This window comes from Spea bombifrons, chromosome 5, assembly GCF_027358695.1.
Source record: "Spea bombifrons isolate aSpeBom1 chromosome 5, aSpeBom1.2.pri, whole genome shotgun sequence".
Taxonomy (NCBI): Eukaryota; Metazoa; Chordata; class Amphibia; order Anura; family Pelobatidae; genus Spea; species Spea bombifrons.
In genome coordinates, this window is record NC_071091.1 from 26,552,645 (window position 1) to 26,575,327 (window position 22,683).

The window sequence follows — 22,683 nt, forward strand, 5'->3', positions numbered from 1 at the left end:
ATATGATTTATAATTCTATACTGTGCCTTTATCTTGTCTTTCCTTCAGGATGTACATGGTGAGATCTTGCCTTTCTTAGTGTTTATCCTATAAACCATGCACTGTTTTAATCCTTCTTTAAATGCATTAAATGTATTCACTATACTATAGTGTATAGTATATTTTTTATTATTTCTATGTGCATTTGGTATTTAAGAAGGCCCACCTGAAACATGGTCATCATACCTGGGGCCTTTCCAGGGTAGGCTCCCTGGAGCTCTTCCTCTTCAAGGGAAGCGGCTTCATGAAAAAGCAGGGCTAGCCACACATATGGGTGGAGCAATTCTGCGTGGGCGTGGTCAAACAGCTTCACTGCTTCAGGAAAATGGCCAGGCATCTGCTAAGATCTGAGTAAGCAATGATTCCCCCGATGGGCAGTGGGTCAAACCCAGAGAGTTCCCGGGTATGATGATAAGGAGTTAAAGCATGCTTGAAAATTGCCATAATCTGATCAAAATGTCTACTGTTAAACCAATTCCTTTTGTTGCTGCCCATAGCACATCTAAAAAGTAGTGCCCTAGTAAAATGCTTAGTTGCCTTTGTTCAATTTAGCTTTAACCAGCATGAAAACTTTCACTTTTGTCATTTTGTAGCGAAATAAAATAATTCACACTGATGCTGATACCAATTATTGGTTTATTGCTTCATAGAAGTTTTTTAAATATATTTTGGTTTACCACCATTAACTCACCTGCTTTTCTCCGTTTCAGAATACCCATCCAGTACTATCAATATATACCAGTGATGTCACTACTTTCTGCCACAGAATGTGAAACCTTCTTGTCATTGGGCCATCATAGCTCCTGACGTCATAGATGCCCATTTCTGATATCACAGGAATGGAATAAAAGCATCGCTGTATTGGAAGTGCAATGGAAAGGGGTAAGGTAATCTAAAACGAGGTTTAGTTATTTTAAATTGAACCTTTCATCTGCCATTTTATGCAGCGGCTGATTGTTTTTTATCCTATCCTTCTAGGATTTTAAATATAAAAGTACAAGTAAAACTTGTTAAGGTTTCATAAACTATATGCTAACATATAAACACCTTATAAAATAAATAATAAGCATTGATCTATATATAAAGTGATTAATAACGGCTGCTTGACTAGTAGCTTGATATAATAAAAGAGTACAAAAAAGTACACCCTCTTTGAATTCTATGGTTTTAGATATCAGTACATTTAACGTGCTAACTGAGGCCTGTAGAGTCCGAGATGTAACGCTGCAATTTCTCTGTCTTGAATGTTTTCCACTTATAAATAATCTTTCTCACTGTAGAATGATGGACTTTTCTTAGATCATTACTGATGTTGTCCCCCCTTGGCATTGTGTTAACACACATCTGAATGCTTCAAAGCAGCAAACTGCTAAAACTTTGTGTTTTATAGAGGTGGTCACACTTGCTGATGATCAATTAATCCAGGGCATTTGATTAGCAGCAGCTGTCTGCTACTTAGCTTTTGTGGAAGCAGTAAGGGTGTACTTACTTTTCCTCACATGACTTCTCCTTTGTGGCTTTATCTTTGTTGAATAAATCATGACACAATGTAATATGTCATGTGTTGTTGTTAATCTGATGTTGTATTTACCTAATTTTTAGACCAGCTAAGGAAGAGATGATTGTTTTTATGTCATGATATGTAAACACAAAGAGGGTGTACTTTCTTTTTCACACAACTGTATATAGCCCTGGCTTTTGATGAGAAAAGGTTCATAAAGGTTAGTCAAGATCTACAGAGTTCCCTGCAATTTTGACAATGTCCAAGACACTGGCAGAGATAAACCCTTAATACTCAAGAAAGACATGTGGCATAAGGCATGAAATGTCTCCTGCACATCTTAGTCAGATGTAATTTATATGAATGTTTGTGTTATGGCGCCTCCACTGAACTTTAAAGTGATCCTGATCTGAGAAGAACGCTTCCAATAAAGGAGTAGAGGTTGTAGCCGTATTAGTCCAGTGGTGTCAATATCAAATAACAGATGGAATAAGTATCTTGTGATAATACCTTAGCTTCCTCTACACATACTGATTAAAGATATCCAACAGATTACAAAAATTTGTGGGCTTGAGGTTTGCAGTTTAAATCTTTTAATCCCACAAGTAGAAAAGTCAGGATACAGGTGCACTGGGGTCCCGGTGGATCGTTGCCTTTTCTGCACCTCCCACCTCATGTACATCAGGGGCAGCACAGTATATACACCAATACAATTACGTTTCTATGTGACTGTATGGGATTTTACTAATGAACCAGATCACAAATAAATAAAATTACTTGAAGTTATTCAATGAAACGCCCATGCCATTAACTATCTATAAATCATCGCTAAAAGGACCAATTTCCCACCATTTAGGTACCGGGTATACCAGCATCTATGGTATGGTTTGCAGTTTCAAAAAAGTTTTGTTATTTTTTTTGTACATTTTGAAGGAAGTTATATTTGTCCTTGAGAAATGTTAATCCATATTTAGTTAAAAGAACATTCAAGGTTCACAAGATTATCAATTATTCAACAAAAGCACTTGTCCTAAAGCCATAAAAATGCAACACTTTTTTTTAATCAATTGGAATAACTAAATCTGCACATTAATCTGATTTTTTTTTCTTGGATGCAAATCTTAAAACTAAACTGTTGGATGCTTTGCTCACTTCACCTGTGAATGTCCGTGCTACATATTGTATTTCGACAAGAAACTGTTAGAAGAAGAGATACATGCTAAAGAAATGTTGTATATTGGGAATATGGACAGAGAAACCAGGTACTAAGGATACTAACAAAAAAATTAGAAAAGAGTTTTTCTGATACCTCTATTTGTGTAGAGATGCTTATTTTTCATTTTTTTCATTCCCCTTCCATGGCGGCCCTTACATAGCATAGCATTTCCTCTGTTTAATTGTGTTCTTGAGCCCCTTGAGTGCCCACAGCGCACTGCTACACACACTTAACTGGTGGGATACCTCCCAACGTCTACTCCGGGATCATAGCTTGGGAAGTGTCAGCCCACCAGAGAATGAAATTGGCAACGCAGGATTGTGGAAAATCTGCAGCTACCTTGGCTTTGTTGCTCTTGAAATATACCTAGACGTCAAACAGCCAGTAACTTAGTTTCATTGCCTATTTCACAATGATTTGACTGAACATATCAAACCATATTCATCAAGGGCAAAGTGTGGCGTTGTAGGACATATATGACTGCATGCTGTATGAACTAAGGTTTCCTAGCTTCTTGTTCCATTGCATGCTTTTTGCACATGGGGTAGATCTTTAAATACTGTAACAGAAGAGGCAGTTCATTCAGTTTGGTTCAGCCTCACACATACTCCCTTTCGATGAGACACACTTGAGCGTGACTTCAGTCAGCATCAGCTCACAGAGCTATAAACACACAATGCTATTATCCTGGACTCTCCCTGTCTCCCCTTGTTCTTATAGTTTATGTAATGGATTGTGCTTCAGGTCATTATGCTCTAGTATGAAATTAGAGCGTGAAGAAGATAGTATAGTAAACAAAGTGCTTGTCGAGATGAATGTACTTACTGAAGTGTTGTGTTATACTTTATGTCTTGAGTGGCTATGCCTTAACTCTTTTATATCAGCGAAATTGCTACAATCTTATTATTTTGTTTATTGAGCTTAATGTATCATCTCTGTCGTTTAGTGAATTCAATAAAAATAAAAAAGTCTGTTTTAATCATTATTTAAAAGCATCAATAATAGACTAACACGCCTGTTTCTCAAGAGCTTATAGTGTCGAGGAACAACAGAAGAGACTATTAAAAAATAAAATATGTTATAGGGATCCTTATTAAGCAAAGTCTGAGCATTTGGGCTTTATTAATTTATCCCGGTCAGTCCTACAGTATTTTAGTAAGGAAAAAAACACATAATGTTACCACAACTAATCAACTCGTACACAGTGAAACCTAATTTTAGATTACATGGGAAAATGGGAATTTGACGTGGTTGCAGCGAAAGAGCATTGCTTTATGTAATTAAGAAAAAAATGAGAACAATGAACAGAGGGGAAGATTGTAAGCGTAATTTAATAGAGCCGTATACAATGATGGCCTCATGAAGTAAAACATTGTTGTCTGTTCATTGTCAGGCTATGACAGAGTAATCTGCAAAATGAGCGCTACAAGCCCCGATAAGAAGACTCGCTTCCTTATTACAAGTGTGATAACTTATAACGTCAACATGCATGTTATTAACTAACAAAACAATATCTACCACAAATGCAAGGAGATTGCTAAAAGAGCATTTTTTTGCTGTTGAAATTGATGCATGCAAGGATTTATATTTTTTACAGGGATTACCTCAAAGTGTTTTCTTAATGATGTTGCACAAGGAAAAGTCTTGTTTTGAAACCATTGAAATTAGGGCCAGACTGGGGATTGAAATTGCCCCAGCTCTTTAAGGCCAGCAGCCAGTAAAATGAAGTACAAAACGACCTGTGTTTTTTAAGTTGAAGTTAGATCTAGGAGCTTCTGGGATTTAGACAATATGAAAAGCACTAGGCAAATAAACAGTTACTAATACATCAAACTGGACAACAATCTTCTAATCTACTATAAAGCTACCTCCCATAAACTGAGACGGATCAGTGAGATTGGAAGTACAGACCCTTTTGCTTTAGCCTTAGAGGAGGGGATTCTAATGAATAGTATGGCATGTCCGGTAACACATATTTTATTTACTTTTTTGTTCATTTCCACATACACATGTGCAATTGAAACTAAATGTGTACTTTAAACATGCATGTGATTGGCTTAAAGCTATCCTGAATCAAAAACAAGGCCAATGACTGATTAAGATCTAAGTCTTTACATCAAGAAAAATAGACAGACTAGATGGACCCGTTGAATGATATGGTCCTATGTTACTGGCCTCATCATGGGTAGGCATTGTGTGTGTACTCAGACACCAGAGTCCATATGCCAAAGGTTGTCAAAGCCATTGGCGTCCACGGGCATTTACTTGTTGACTGATACCACTGCTTGTAATCCTAAACTTGTGCTCTACAATGCCCCGTGTATATGATTAGTCAATTTTTCCACCCCAGGTGTGATGCTCTTCTGCATATTCATGCATCTGCATCTGTGTTTTACACTGGGTTATAAGCATCACAGAAACTGTATGGAAATATGCATGTTTGCCTGCAAGTGTAAATTTTTAAGGGCTTGTGACCACATGCAAGTCACCTCAGTCAAGTAGCCCCTTGGGCCCGACCAACGGCTTGCATCTTAGTGAATAGACCTGCTTGAACTGCTCAACCATTCCCTTCTCTCATTCCCATTCTCTGCTGTTATGTCAACATTTGTCTTTTTACTGTGCCTTTTGAGGAGTTTCAGGAACTCTCTATTCAATCTCTGTAAATGGAACCTATATTCGCCATACTTTGCCAGACAAGTTTGCCTTGACAATTTTGTGTTAATTTCAGCTATTACAGTGCCAGAACTGAATTGAGGCCGCTTGCAGGGATTTTGTGACTCAATTATATTCTGTATTACACCTGCTTCTTTTCCTACCATCATGGCTTCTCACATGCTCTCTGTTCCAAGGCCGAGGAAAACCTCAGCTCTCTCCTCATTGATGGTTGCAGACCTCCACAGAACTCTACAGTGCTTTGGAGAATAGCCAGACATTACCCATGTAGGCAACAAAGTTCACTTTAGTAGACTTGCGTTTGCAGGTCAGGGGATTAAGGTTTGAACATTTGATTTGCTTTAATGCCTAGGCCGTATTAAATAAAAGGGTTATGTCAGTTTATGTTCTTCTTAATGTAATATTTTCCCCTCATGAAGACGCATCGCCAGTGCTTGTGCAAAGACACGCAATACCTGTTATGCATTCACAGTAAACTTGGTGGTGATGTCAGCCATCTGCCTGTATCTTTAGATCTCCATAAAGGATTTGCTGAATAGCAGAAAAGTCCATGTCTAGTATCAATGTTTTTCTTCTACTTTCTATTCTCAAAAATATGATTGTTCTGTAGTACAGTTCTTAGGTGAGCTAGTTTCCATGGTCTCAAGTTTTAGTGTTTGACAGGGCACAGTAAGGTTCATTTCTGTCAGCTGTTGTTACAGAAGATGAATTGGGTGACTGCTCATGTGTCTGTCATAATTTAAGTGATGGGCGAAAGTTCAGCATATGTCAGAAATTCGCATTATTTATACTGAAGTTCACGGCCACCTCACAGATAGACATTTTAATTTTTTTTTTTACATTGCTTGAGCAGGTAAAAATAACCATGATAGAAAATGGTATACTTATTTTTTCTTTATTATTCATCTCATGTGTGACAATCCTTTGACTTTTTTAAGTTGGGAAGCTTTTCTGTTGTATACATACAATTTTGAATAGATTAGGGGATTATGACACTTTCAATAACATGCATCAATTTAAATAGAAAGCATATTATAGTTAAAACCTTTCAAGATCTCTTTATTCATAAGAAAATGTAATCTATGTTAGAAAGGCTGTCAGCTTTTTATAAAATATTCAAAGACTGGGGAAAATTAGGGCTATGCTGATCACTTTTACTTAACATAACCATGAAACGTTACTTTAAAAGAGAACTGGTCATGCTGTCGGCTACCTGATTTATTTTGCGAACCGTTTTGTAGAAACAATAGTTAAAGGACATCACTGCTTTTCAATGAGCACTGTGCCTGGCCATCATCAGTGATGTCATAAAAAGTGTTCCATAACACAACTGTGAAACAAAGGCATACACAACAGCTGAACACTGCTGAACAGCTAGCTGGATAGGTATAATCAGAACTTTGTATACCAGCTGATCCTGAGACTCTTCAGAATAGTAACTGGAATGCTCGCACCCTAATAAATCAGTGTATAATATAAAAGAGCCTCAGAGTGTGTGACCTTGTGAGACTGCTCGTTTACCCTGGGGCCCTACCATGATGCTCTTAGAAAGTGTGAGGATGGAAGGGCTTTCTTCCTTTATTGTCAAACTCCAATGTCAACAATCAGTAATGGGTCGTACTCAAATCAGTTAAGAAGAAACTTCATAATCCTTGATCTAGAGAAACAACCGATTAAACTGATAACTCCAAAACAGACCATGACATGTACAGTGGTTTCAGTGAAACTGGCTATTGGGAAATTTTGTTATAAGCCAATGGCAGATGCCTGATTCAAGCATCCAAATAGCTTGTGAGAGTTGACAGTATTATTTTAAATTTTTAGTTGACATTGTTTACATTCTTCTCACCATATTTCTCACTCTGCAAAATGTTTTGTCTCACATTTTTAAGTACTTGCACTAGTTTTGGAATGTCCTGTTTTGTGAAATTGATGGAATGGACAAATTACTTAGAAAATTCTAAAGTACTTCCGCCATTCTGACTGAAGAAGTGATCAGCCGTTGGATACTCCTCACAGACCATATAAGGTTTGAGGTTTATACAGCAGGAAACATGGGTAGAATAGATGGACACATGGTTCTCAGCTGCAGGCAAATTCTATTTATTTCCAATGGCTTCAGTTAACGAGTGATACCATGCCTGACACGGCATGGCATTAAATAGGCTGAGGAAACTATCAAAGATTGCTTTCCTTGCTTAAACAGTGATGCTGTAATGCCTCAGCATCAAGGCATTCAGTAGCACCAAAAGCTGCAGCAGGGGCCCCATGTGGACCCTCCATGAGGTGCCAATGTCCACCATATACTATGCCAGTGAATGCCTGATTTAAAAGAGCTTAGGAGGCAAACAATGAGTGAAGTAAACAGCATGTCCTCCATACGCATTTGGTGAAATGTATGCATAAATGGAACATTGACATTCATAATGTCACCAAGAGTGTAGTCACAATGTGTTAAATCCAGCACTGTCCCTGCACCAAGCTGCAGAGGACAGAAATATTTGTTCCTTTCCTAGCACACATTTTAGTAAGAAATGTGGTGTCCTTCACATTGAGGTCCCCTGCTTCTGGAGGGTGGCTTCATTAAGTGGGTGAGACTAGCTACACACTGGCAGTAGATAGTAGAGGGCAGGTGATAAGTAGGGAGTGAGTAGGAGCCAGAAGAATGTGGAAACTGACCCTGAGTCCCTTGGATGTCTCTTGCATGTATAAGTGAGGAATGCTATCTTACCTGACAGGTGTTAGCCTTAGGGCTTGATCTTTTGTGAGGGATCTTTTGCTGCAAGAAGTGACGTTGAATGATAGTAATAGATTTATGTAGTGCCATCATATCCAGCACCACTGTACAATGGGTATAATGTATAGGTAAATCTGAAAATGAGAGCACAACCTAAAAAGCATAAAACGCATGCTCAGTGAATACCATTCAAAAAAACACCTATTGGGGATTCTGTCACAGTTTGGCTAAAATCTTAAAGGTTATTTCAATGAATTAAGTATATGTTATACAAAGAGAGCTCAGCACCTTCCAGGCTTTGCCCAGTTTCAACTTAGGGAAGGGAGCTCTATACTCTGTTTCATATTGCCGTGCCATAATCAGCAGATCCAACCTTCAGGTAAGTCTGGATTTTTTTAAACATAACAGTTGTTAGCTATTTCAGCATCATGATGTGTACAGACCATACTATGTTCCTGCAGGGAATGTGCTGTTATTGTTCTTTGCTTAATGAAGTTCAAATCTTACCTTGCCCCAGGAAACAAACTATTTCATATTAGGTCTTATTAGCTGAGACGCTTTTCACTTGAATTTTCTATAAGGTGTTTGATGAAATAGCACCTATTTTCACGGCACATTACTCCTATGCTAATACTCAACACGATGGTCTTCAAACATTTAAGATGTGCTCTTCTAAATTTTGAATTTTGTTTTATTTAATTTGTGTACCTGTCAAGTGCCAACTGTGCAAAGTTGTAAAGTATTATTTTTTGTAAACTGCTTATTTGAGCTTGTGTGTGTAATTAGTATTATAATTGTGTAAAAGACAACCTGAAAAATAATATAACAAAATATTAAAATAAACACTTTTTATGCTTGTATTCTTTTTAGATATAAGCTTGATTACATAAAGCAGAATATATATATATATATATATATATATATATGTGTGTGTGTGTATTATGCCTAGAGTTACTGAGTTATTGCTGCAATTCTTTCTCACTCGTCATCTTTATTAATAATTTAGGTTATTAATAATTTACAATATTGTAACATAATTTAGTTTGTCTAGAAAAGTAAAATGTCATCAGATAAATTGCATATCCCTTGGAATTCATTTCTAGCACCTCAGGGTTTTATATATATATATATATATATATAAAAATTGAAAAGCTCCGTTTTGGCACATTACATTGTGAACGAGCTGTATTAAAAGGATAACAGAGCTCGATTGACCGCTTTAAGTACTATTGGACAGGGGGCCTCAAGGTCCAAGCTTCTTCAGATTTCGTTCATACAGTTTACATTACAATATGTGTGTGACAGGGTAACTAAACAGCTAAAGAACAGTCAGGCTGTGTCGCAGTTTGAAAGGGATGTGGCCATAAGAAGTCTGGGAAATGGGCAGAGAGGAGGCAGGAATGGGTTGAAGCTGAACCGTGAGTAGGCATGGCCAAACACTACTCCCTCTGCCCGAAGATTTAAGACAATCCCCCGTAGTCCCTAGGAGGCAGTGAGAATCTAGTTCAAACCCACCTGCTGCCCCAAGCCTGTGCCTAGTTGGCATAGGCCAAAATATGCCTCCTTACTGGTGACAGACCAGCACCCTTCATTCTCAAAATATATAGTGCCCTGGAGTGTGCTATATCCAACCTATTTAAAAAAAATACCTAAGACAATCCTTTTCATTTCTTCTATTGTACGTATTTACAGCTTAAGAGAACAATTCTTAAAAGTGGTTTGTTGAATTTGATGCATCGCAGTATGAGTTATATCTACACATACCTTAACATTGTTTTAATAAAGGAAGTATTAGAGACATATTTTGGCTTCATGAGCCTGTGGTTCTGACTACAGGGATAAAATGAAATGGAGCTAAATTCTTGCATAGAGCCTGTTAAGATGCGACATTAATAAATGTGGACGTGTAATTCTTCAACGTGGCTGCTTGCTTAGCACTTTGTAAAGTACAGCGGTGTAGTCTGTCTTTAAAGATCTGTTTAATTATTCAACTGAATGCTGCAATTCACCAGACCCCTGCTGCTTTCCTTGCTTTTGTTATGTGGTATACTTTTAATATCTACATGCATTTTTAACTTTTTTTGTGACATCCCGCTGTCACATATTGTGCCACTTAGTGCCTTTTCTTCAAATCTATTACTTCCTTGCATTGTACGTTTCAGGAAAAACCTCCAAAAAAAAAATTGTTAGTAATGTTACAAAATTAAATAACTGCAGATATTGTGGGAATGACTTTGTCTTTGTACAGAATGGACCATGAAAACTTTCCCAATTAAGTTCTCCTGTGGGTTAAAAGTAGCTTTTTATTTGGCTATAGTATGTTAGCTCATACATTCAGATTTTCAGAGCAGGGGTGTGGGTGTGTGTGTGTGTGTGTGTGTGTGTGTGTGTGTGTAGCTTAGTTGTTATATAGAGAAATACCGGGCTGTGTGTGAGGGCATACGAACCATTGTGTCGTGAGTGGTGGAATGACAACAGGGGGTTCCATACGTGGAATGCCCCTCTCCACTTCTCAATTCCTGATTTCTACAGAAGTATATTAAATGGGGTAGTAATGCCCTGATTTTGCCCACAGGTATCAGTGATGGTTTAGCGGACCAGGGATTCATAGACTATATGCTTCTTAAAAAGTGCAGTTAGTGTTATCAGTGCAGATCATACAAAAATGTGATGTAATGTGCAAAAAAATGAATCCCGCAATTGCCTGCATGAATGATATCAAGGCCCTGGGCCACTGTGGTTCATTTTATTGGATTCTGAGCCAAAGAGAATCTTGTGTACATGTTAACCTGGAGCAGAATGTCTTATCTCTGCTAATTTCTTTCAGATAAGCATGTTAGATATTCCTAAAACCAGTGCCTGATTGATGTTCAACCTTATTTGTTTGTATGCAGTGGCATTGCTCTTAATCCTGTGACGTTTTAATAGAAGGGGAACGAGAGATATGTTTTATAATAAAATTATAGAGGCACCAGCTGATCATTTATTTACAACTAATTAAAAATTACATGAGTTGATCTTAATATAAACTTTATAGAGAATCATGTAAAATTATAACAAATGAGCAAGCTTACCAATAGTTACAATAAATCCTTTGAACCAGACACCTGTAAAGAAATATAGATTGTATGTCCCCTTCCTAATTACTGACTTTGCAAAACTTTTATAGGCGTGTTGTCAGTTATATAAAAATGGAAGCATTTAGAACTACGTTAATAAATCAGTAGGATTGTGGGTATGTGAGCATACTCGTGCAGCCTATCCAGCACCCATGTTTGTCGTTATTATTTCGATGTCCTCTTATGTTGCCAGTAGATTAGCACAATGTATAGTTGAACAGTTCCTTCCTACGACACCTTGATATTTTTCTGTGACAGGTGGGCTTTAAGGTAAAGGGTCAAGAACAGCACCACCTCTGAGTTAAATAAGTGAAGCAACATCATTGCATTAATTCTAACTAATTTACAACAGAGCTCTGAGCCCAACAGTCCTGTAAGGAATAACCAGCTGTGATTACAATGTCCTTTATACCAAGCTCACTGTTTATAATCTTTAACCTCAATTACTCTGGCCTTGATCGGTATCCCTGCCAAACAAATTAAAGGTAATTGACCATGACAGCAGTTCCCATAATATATTTTAGGTATTTTTTCCTGAACTCCAGAATTTCACAAATACCAATTGGAGTTTCCTCCAATTTATGGTATTGTTAACATTTGGGCTGTTTGAGCATTAGAATGGGCTATCTGGATAAAAAAGGAGTTCTTCCACACCAAACTCATCCATTTATATGATTTATATATTTAATTCATTAGATACAGGTGGTATTGCCCTTACTTAGATATTTAAAATATTTGTTTACCAGTGGGGTAAACCCTTCTCTTGCCAGCATCTATTATTTTTGTCCAGAAATGAATTATGTTTTAAGGGAATTATTTATTATTACTATAATTAACTATGGGTTTTTGAGAGAGATTCTAATCAACTATATCTGTAAGTGTGGTTATTAACTTAATAGGGGATTAAATATACTAAATAAATATAATATTTTAAGCATATACTGCCAACTTGCTTGCGGTTGCATTTTAATGAATAGACCCAAGAATGTTTAGAAAATGCTCTTACTACAAGTTATATTACATGCCATATGTCCAGCAAGATTGCATGTTCATCATTTCTTGATTCTTTCTTTTTAGGAATTCAAGAGAAAAGCTGCTGTGATTAAATACACTGTCAGCATAAAGACAGAATCCAAACGAGGAAACTTCGACAATAAGCCAGTGATTTTACAGCAGCATCAAATTACTATTGCCACACAGCACAGAAGTATTCATCGGTAAAGCCTTGGTTTGGTCATTATTGGAATGATCCCCCAGTCTGGCTGAAATACTTTATTCATTTTGAATGCGTTTCTCCCTACATGACAAAAACACAGTCACCTAGAAGTCATGCTGTATTATACTCATAGATGAGTTATTGCACTCACTGGTATCTTAATATGACAACAAGCAGCCGTACATGTCCTGTCCCAACTGTGAATGGACATATGAATCACTATCCGGCCACCCACTACCCCTTCCTGTTTCCCCCAGTCATCCGGGGGCTTTCTCTCCCATCCCTCCATGGACTTCAGGGTCAACCTCCAACAAGTGGATGCAGTACACCATCTCCAGCCAGTAAGTGACTCTTCAATTATCTTAAGTCTACCATGATGCATGAATTTTATGCAAATGTCTCCTCTCTTAATATAAACCTAGTTGTATTTGTATATATTTATATATATATATATATATATATATTCATATAAATCATATTATATATTTAGTTATTTATTTATTTATTGTGACACTGTACAGCCCCAGGGAGATGTTTCAGGCACATTCTATACATGAATGATGTGTGACTTGTGGGCATGATGCAGGCTTTATCAAAGTCCTGGACTGGACCTTGAAAATCAGGTACGGCCATCCAGTCTATTGCAACACTGGAGTTGGAGCATTGGCCCGTCCTGCTCTCCAAATGCTCCAGCCTGGGGACCCACACATACAATTTACACATCATTTGTGCAAAGAATCTTCCTGGGGCTCTGCCGTGTCACAATAAATATTAGAAGTTAATTATTGTTAATGAATTAACAGGTGGGGTAAGGGATTTAAAGAAAATCTGGCATCTTAATGTCTTTTTCAGTCAGTGGCTCCCACTCTCACCCAGTCTTACTGTTATAGCGTGTTTGTACTCTTCCCATATTTCTTTACTTTCCAGTATCCATGCAGAAAAATGGACATATTAAAAAATATGTTGGAGAAATTGGAGGCAAAGTACTGGGTGCGTGGAAACCCAAATAAGTTATGATGTCAGATGTCATTTATAATAACTTGTTAGAATCCGTGAGCAGTGTTTCGAATCTCCACTTCGGATTTCCTACCTGAAAACTGTATGAGTTTGTATCTTCCCCTTATTGACTGCTCTGATTGCCGTTGTATCTCTTCCAACGCTGTTTAATATAAAAAGTCGTGTATATGGGATTTTTGTTAATAGTACAAATATTATGTGATCATTGTATTTTAAAGGAACAATCATTTGAAACTTCTGACAAAAGTATCTATCAAAGGAGCAGTCTTTCTAATGAATATTGGTGTCCATTGTGCAAGTACTCTAATAGATTTGAATGCAGGCACTTCTGTCTCTTTCCTTCGTTCCCTGGGTATCTCAGTTGAAACCGGGAAGCATTTCTATGCACATTAGCAGATGCTTCCATTGAATTTAGCAAAACATAAACCAACCCCGTGTTAGCTTGCAAAGCATAGATGTTCAGATAGCACACTTGATTGGCTGCTGTTTTCCAATTGATTTCAAAGCTATGCTTGCTGCTCTCTAGTTGAGGTAGCTGGGCAGGGCCAGACTAGGGATGACTAGGTGGCCCTGGCACCTTTAGGACATTGGCCCGCCAAATGACGTGTAAGGGGCAGGCCTGAGTATCCAGCCAACTCGGGCAGAGTATGGCTCCATGTATCCAGCCAGAGGCCTCCCACTGCATGACTCGATCTGCCTCTGGAGTGGCAGTATCCGTAAGTATGGCTAATGTGCTCGGTGTGCCAGATGGCCAGTCCTGGCCTGCAGCTGGGAAATGAGTTACATGAGACAGAAGTCTCATTTACATATCTAGTAATTAAGGAATGCCTGCACTGATTTGCATGCAGTAAGAAGCACTCGATGCAAAATGAATTCCAATGTGCAAAACAGGACTTGGTGCTCTTTTAAGTCTGCGTACTGTTTTTATGTGACATGTTCTGCAGAACGTTTTGGCCCTGTATGTCAGCCAGTTCACCTGATGGTTCTTAGCGCTAAGGCAGCAGGTACCAGGAAACTTAATGGCATTTCTGAGTAAAGTACTGCTTATTTAGAGGAACGAAGGACATTGTTTGCCTCATTGATCAGAGATCTGCTCTGATGGAGAAATATTTTTCTATTTGTCTTTCTAATGTAGTTGTCATTTTCTAGCCTTGGGCAGGGTTATTGGGCACAGAAGAGTATATTACATGACAGCAGAAGTCCTTGCTTGGTAACAGTGGTGGAAACGACAGGTCTCCATTTTAGCCTAATTCTGGCCCTGCACCTGCCTGTTAGAAGCTCCTACCCCCATTGCGTTTGACAATTGACACAAAGCAGAACTGTTGCGTTCCCAAATTCTATATTTTATAACCCAGTCCGCTCAATAAAGCTCTGCAACGTGTTAAAGATTAAATAGCTAAATAGAATAGGTCTTCTTCTACACCTGTGCACTGTAAATCAACCTAATTTTTCTCAACACAAAAATAATGGAGAAACATACCGTATTTGCCCGATTATAAGTCGAGTTTTTTTCAGAGCAAATGCTCTGAAAAATACCCCTCGTCTTATAATCGAGGTCGTCTTATAATCAGACCTCAAATAGGTCTGACAATGAGACGACTAAGATCCAGATCCCCTGCAGCTGCAGGGGACCTGGATCCTCCTGTCCCCCCGCCCCACTTACCGGTGCTTCTGAGTCCTCGGTGTGTAGCCGGGGCAGCGTGTAGATGTCTGCACGATTGCAGACACCGGCACCGGTGCGGGGAACTCTGATCTCTGACAGCCGGGGAAGGTCTGCGCGATGGACGCAGACAACCCCCGCTGCTAGCCACACCTCCTTCCGGCTGCAGCGTAAGTCTACACTTCTAAGTCTACACGCTGCCCCGGCTACATGACAGGGGAGTCAGAAGCACCGGTAAGTTTGGGAGGGGGGGCGGGGGAGTGTAAAATGGGGGCATAAGGCATTTCTGGAGGCCGAGTGCTCTATGAAATGCCTTTTAACCCCCTTAATGCCACTTTGCCTCCAGAAATGCCTTTTTAACTCTCTATACGCCACTCTGCCTCCTGAAATGCCTTACACCTCCCTATTTGCCACTCTGCCCCCTAATATGCCTTTTAACTCCCTTAATGCCAGAGTGGCATATAGGAGGCAGAGTGGCACATAGGGGGTCAAAAGGCATATCATGGGGCACAGTGGCATATAGGGTTAAAAGGCATATCATAGGGCACAGTGGTATTTAGAGGGTTAAAAGGCATATCATGGGGCACAGTGGCATATAGGGGGTATAAGGCATTTGTGGGGCAGATGTGCATAACTGGGGGGGGGCAGGTTGGAAAATAGAAGGAAATAAAACCAAAATATTTTTCTCAATCATAGCTTTTATTAGAAAAATAGTTTACATGAATTAACATTTACTGGTAAAACTTTTTTCCTATAGGGTCGTCTTATATTCAGGCATTTTCTTTTTTTCCTAAATTAATATTCAGATTTGGGGGTCGTCTTATAATCGAGCAAATACGGTACTTTACCTCTTAATTATGACCTTGGTCATGTACTTTATACATCGTATACTTTGTATATTTCTAATTGTAACAGCCTTTCCTACTTTGTTTTCATGTATTTATTAAAAAAAAAGCAACCAAAACCCCCCAAGTTGGTGAACAATCTTTAATTTCTCTGTGCAACAATTAACTCAACAGCTTAGCATTTCAATGCCAATTTTCCAGTAAATTACTGCAAATGGGTGATTTTTGTGAGTGAAAATAATCTCATGCAGGAGTGTTATTAAACTGGTCCATTTTAAACATGTTTCCATCAGCTTTTGTTCTACATAAATAATTTATTTTAGTGAATATTAGATGCAATGCCTATTTCTTCTTTCCATATGAGTTTTATAAATAAAACAAAATAATTCAATTACATACCTTGCTGATGGGCATATAATGTGCATCAGCCAACTCCTATGGGGGTTTAGGCACGTTGTCACATCCACACTACTAGGGATTTTCACCCTTTCAGAGCATGTAACATTTTCTCTATAAACCGATAGGTTTTACTTTATATATTAAAAATATAAAAATGGTGTTTGTGTGTATCCCTAGTGTATAGGGCCTCTAGAAGCCAGTGATCTTGAGCATAGGAATCATGTAGTATAAGTGAGAGAAACCAAAATCACTACGCTAACACTATTAAGCCAAACTAAGCCCCCATAAGACATCGTAAGCAGAGTATGCATAGAGGGCACTCCGGTTACTGCTCCCTACTACTTTCTTAATTTTCTATGCAAGCTGGGGCCCTCTTTAGACAATCCCTTGTGATTATGCTTGTGTTCTTGTAGGAAATGCTGGGGTAAAATAATATACTGGTGCTACTCTTCATCCAGAGGAACATAGAAACACAAGTGTCCTTTGATCTCCCTGATAACCCTTTGCTATGGACCCCTGTGGGTGCCTGACATTTAATCCAACTCTTCCTGCAACAGACGCTGTCACTGGGATGGGCTATCGTAATGTATTGTGAAGTCAAGGGACTGTCACTTCTCCCTTTAGTGAAAAGAAACCCCAATGCGTTTCTTAACCTTAACCTTTAAAATGCCACTGGTAAGAGGTTTTTAAAACACCATTTTAATAAATATATACCCTTACCTCATACCAACACTATACTCAACAACTTAAAGGGAACAAGCACTGAAGTGTGTGTATATATAAATATATATATATATATATATATATATATATATATACACACCCCATATACACATACTGTACTGTACATAATAATTGATGAATATTAAGCTCTGAAGTAAATTTAAAGCTAATTTACTTCAACTGTGGCACACATTCTGTCAAAGTAGTTCCGTGATCTGTTGTTAATATCAAGTAAACTTTGGAAATGTCAGAACTGTCCACTATGCTTAAGTGTATGTGAGTATGGATGTGTATTTGTATGTGATAGCATGAGCCTGTGTTAGTGAGGATGTGGAAGAGTGTGTGCCAGTTCTTATGTGAGTCACTTGGGGGTCACAAGGGGTAAATGGGGCAACTTGGCTTTACCTGCCTCCATGCCAGAAGATACCAGCCTACGCCTGTTCTTTGCTGGAACCCATGAAGATCCCAGCCTGCACAATCAATCTCTTCACAGCGTTTGTAAATATAAATTGTTATGTGACCTTTACTGTTCAATTTTGATTTAAAAGGGTCTTCTTCTTCTGATCATACACGAACATGATGTTCAGATGATGAATTGTCTGTACAAGGTTGTTAATGTCAATACAAGGCCACATAGATTTTTAGTTGTTAAAATCAATATGGAACAGTGTATTGCTACATGACCTTTCATGGTTTCTTATTGAGTGTGAAATAACCAAAGACAAATCTGAACCAAAATAATTTATTTATGTTTTCAGATAATAATAAGAGAAAGGAATACAATCCTTCTGCCTACAATAACCGAGTACCAGAAACACACTGCTGGAGTGCTATCACTTTAAGTAATGTCTTTAGTGAAGAACTGTATTTGATCTGCTTTAAAGTGATTGATTAGGAGGTTTCTCTTTGGCCTCGAAGACACTTGCTGACTCCCGATGCTTTGCCTTGAGGCAGGCTCAGTTAGTTGTGAAGTAACTTAGGAGTTGGACAAAAGTATCTGAGAGGAAGGTGCTGGCCAAAAAGTATTTGCCCTAATTTTGTTTGAGCTTTCATTCAGTTGAAATGTGCATATTCACAGGAGCCAGCTTTATGTGCTGCTATAAAAACTCTTTACACAAGATGATTCTGAAGAGGTGTGACTGTCAGGGGGATGTGAGGACCTGGTATTGGATACAATACGTTTGTCACTCAATTGGCAGATGTGAGGGTGAAATATGTATTGTGTATATTGTGTATATTGTGCTCGCAAGAATTGCTGTTGCTTTTTTCTACCACATTATGGCCCAACTCATGCTCTACATATATGGTATAAGCAGTGGAAATTACTCCGCTATGCTTATCATGTGGAAAGAGCAGCATCCCAGAAATGCTTAAAATGTACAGTGTTTGCTTTTCTTTATGAAAATCACTTGTATAAGGAAATAAAATTTTAAAAGTTCATTTCTGAAAATATACATACCACAAATTTCATTTTTTTCGGTATACAATAAGCAGGTAATCGGCGAGAGCATGTGTATTCTGGTCTATCCGTGCAAGTTCCTCATCCTTCTCCTTTTCCAGTGGCCTTACTAAATCAGCTCGCTATCCACCCAACATGCCTACACAATCACCAGTTGGTTAATTTGTCCATTAAGATAAGAAACAATCCGTTCTTCAGTCTTTTTTCTATGACATATGGCTTATTGTATTTACATGCCAATGGTGATTGCCCTACCATTTGTACACAGCACACATAGGGCCCCATCCCTTCATTGATTTAGTGCAGTCAACTGATCATCGTCTTATGTCCAACCAACGGTGTTGTACATCTTTCAAGTGGTTTGAACTAGAGATAGCTTTAGGAAGCCTTCCTCTCTGCTGATCTGCTTCAATCAGGGAACTCATTTATTTTTCCTCCAGAAGTACTACATTCCTGGTTGAAGCAGCACTTTTTTTAAATTAATGAGACCTGGAAACCTCACAAATCTTCCTTATCAGACTTAAGTGAATCCTCTAACAGATGAAAGCGATCTGCTCAATATCTGTTAAAACTCAGCGTGTTTCAAGTTGGACTTTTTCTATATTTTCCTTTTTTCAAATATACTGTAGTTGATTTCGGATATGTGCGTTTTATATTTGCTAATCTAACCAGAATTAAAAGTTATTGACCTGAATATTTGCTCAATTTGTAATGTACTGCAGTGGTCTATGATGGTATATATTTGACCAGAGTAAGCACTTTTGTACCACAGAAAATATGAGCAGATCTGCATACCCGGGAAGTTCCCTGGAGGAAGCACGCACACCTCAGTATATATAAGAGTGATCTGGCTACACGTAAAGGGATGAGGCAGAAGACGAGGCAACACTTTCCTCTTTATTGGAGATTAAAGGCTTCCCAGGAGGGGCAATAATTAGCAATGATACGTAGATCCTCCAGGACAAATACAAGAAATGCAAAACTTGTATCGCTATCTGAGATCTAATAGTGATTTCATGGTGGGCAACTGCTTGCGTTACAACAGTGTCATACAAATTTATGTTGAGTGCCAACATTCTATCAAGAACGAATCATTTTTTTCTTCCATAAAACCTGTAGCTATGGTGTCCTGCACAAACAAGTACATAGAAACAAATAATTTGAAGGTAGATGAGAACAATTCAAGCCATCTAAGAGATTCAAACTCCTATCAGTTCTTGGTCTGGTCCCATATGCCATTTCTTCTGTCACATTTACATCTAAGCCTTTCAACCTATTTTTAGACCATGACCTCTTGTTCTAACATTTCTCCCACTTTTAAATAAGCTTCCCTCCTGTACTTTTGTTAAATTCGTTTAAGCATTTAAATGTTTCTATTGCATTTACCATTCTCGCTTGTTTACCCAACGCATACTGAGATTTCTTAGTCTTTCCGAATATTTTTTCTATCCTGCAAACCACTTGAATATTTTGCAGCTCCCCTCTGAACTGTCTCCAATGTGTCAATATTCTTCTGGAGATGGGATCTCCAGAACTGTACACAATATTCTCGGTGAGGCCTGACCAGAGATCTGTAAAGTGGCCCAACCACCTATACATATACCTATTATTTTGTTGTTTTAAAGTCCTGTTACTATGATTTACCATTGCAGATATCACTGTTTTTAATGCGGTATCCCTTATCTTAATTTAAAAATAATACTGTTTTGATAGCAACCGCATATTCACTGGGATCAAAGGCTTATGCTCTGTGCTGTGATTCTAACGTCTGATGTATATTCTTATCTTGACATTCCATTTTGCTATAATACCCCCCAAAAAACCCTTGTTTTATTTCCCATCTTAAAGATCAAGAAGCAGCTGTCGTTGCAAAAATAAACACCAGAAAGACAAAAATAAACTTTTATGGGACAATAGGAGGAGAACGATCAGGCACATCAATTTCCCTCAGCAGCTGCCATTACAGATAGCACTTTACTGATTGTGGTTCATGTTTCAGGGGTTTTTTGCTGCTGATGTCTGAAGTCGTTGAAAGCTACAGATTCGCACATAGCGTAAATACTCACATTACCAGCTAGAACGCCCCATAACAGTAATGCATTGGATGCGTGACGTGACGCCAAACACAAAACTATGCGGCCATATGCTCAATTAGTGAAAAACAAGCCAAACAATCCAAGCATTAGGATATTTGTGTTTGTGCATGACATATTCAGGAGTCTCAGTAACACAGGTTCATTTATTTTATGGACAGATAAAATTAAGATTGGCAGCTCCAGAGTTATTAAATTTAGGCTCGTAAAGCGATTACAGCCATGCTTGGGACATCCATTCCTTTCTAATGCGCAGCAAACATTGTACTAGGTGCCACATTGAGCTACATAATAATCCATAGCAGTAACTTGAATTGTTTTCTGTCCAGGTAGTCATAACATCTGAAATTACTGTGTAAATACCAAAATAGTTTGTTCTTATTTAGTAAAATATACAAGAAGGACATCAGATGTGTTCATATTGTTGGCTGTTTAGTTTACTGTACAAGAAATTGCTTTAATAAAATTAAGGTAAGCAGCAACGTGATATTACCACCCATGTTATATTTTTGGAGCCATTTAATACTCTTGCCTTTGAAGGGCCATTTGCAATTCAGTTTTGGGACAACAGTCCAATTCTGGGGCATACCTCTTGGTATTAAGAATTATAGACAAAACCCATCTTTAAGGTCAATGTTCACGGTCGTTGGTAACATCCAATTCTCAATTGATGAAATGTGTAAAAGTATTCAGCTGAAGGACTTCATGCATGTCTTGGACGTGTATGTATATATACATTGCACATGCAAAGAATTAGTATGGGTCTAACATAGTTTCTATGTCAGGATTCCCAAACATATATCATTGGTTTTTAATCTCACATCAATGCTCCCTTGCCTAATCCGTGAGCCTGTTCTGAGAACTTTGAGTGCACTTCTTTGTGTCTGGTGTGCATGTACCGGTGACCATCTTTGATTTTTACCTTTGTTTGGTCTCTGCACACCCTGACCTATTGACCACTTTATATGATCTATGTGTCTTAACATTCGGGTAATGCTCCTAAGTCCCGGGGGCTCCAGAATATTCTAAAGCTCAACCTCTGCAGAAAAGGAGCCGTTGAGGTAAATAATACGTGATCCCTTTAGATTTAAAGTCCTGATGGCTGCACAGTGCTAAAGGGCACAACCTCTGTAGAAAAGTGGTTGTCACAGGTGATGACTTATGTGTAGTGTGTGTAGTTTACATCTGCGAGGGTCCTATTACACGCATCACTTTATTACAACTGCTACATAGAAAAGATGTGGGAAATTGTCTGTACACTTCACGCAGCGTAATGGAATTCTCATAAAGATGTTAAATACAGTTGACAGCTTCCCTCAGTTCAGTTATAAATCATCATCTCCCATAGTAAGGCATAATGAAGTTGAAACTAACCTTAAGCATTACATAGTTAAACAGTTTGCATAGCCTCATTTTCGCATTTCACAGTTCTAGAAAGCCATCGTGGCAAGAAGAAATATTGCTTACTTTGTGTTCAATTCCTTATAGGTTTCATGAAGAAAAATGTTGCAGCAGCTATTCAAGTGGTTTTGACCTCTAACTGGGAAATGAAGCTGCCCGTGCTTTATCACAGAAGATTTTGGTCTAACACCTGATATAGGGGATGGGAAATTTTGTGTAAAATGTAGGAAGCAGGTAGAGGTTTATGGGCAATCTTGATTTACCCAGCATTCTATATGGAAGTACAATATGGAAAGCAAAACCTAAACGGTTAAGTTAAACTTTTGTGTGTTGTGAGTATATACAGTCTGAATGCTTTCTTTGTAGCAAATGTTTTTGTAAGTACCAAACATACTTTAATAATAATAATAAGTACATGAAGTAGAGCGAATGAGACCAAGGAATGTCTAAAATGGCAAACTCTTGAATTTCTAAATCATGAAAAAGGCCTCCCAGATTAGATGTCTTTAGTCGCCCTGAGAAGGATCCTCTAAATAGAATTCTTTTGGTCTGTATTTTAGAATCTTTGGGACCAATTTGTTATTG

The 22,683-nt window shown here is 38.2% G+C and overlaps 1 protein-coding gene across 1 annotated transcript in view; it reads left to right on the forward strand.

The window, feature by feature from the left end:
• Positions 1 to 22,683, forward strand: part of RARB (retinoic acid receptor beta) — a 264,320-nt gene that overhangs the window by 81,537 nt on the left and 160,100 nt on the right. The window contains exons 2-3 of the mRNA XM_053466648.1: positions 750 to 921; positions 12,363 to 12,842. Coding sequence (XP_053322623.1) covers positions 12,635 to 12,842 — 208 coding nt within the window. The 5' untranslated portion in view covers positions 750 to 921; positions 12,363 to 12,634. The remainder of the gene's footprint in view (positions 1 to 749; positions 922 to 12,362; positions 12,843 to 22,683) is intronic.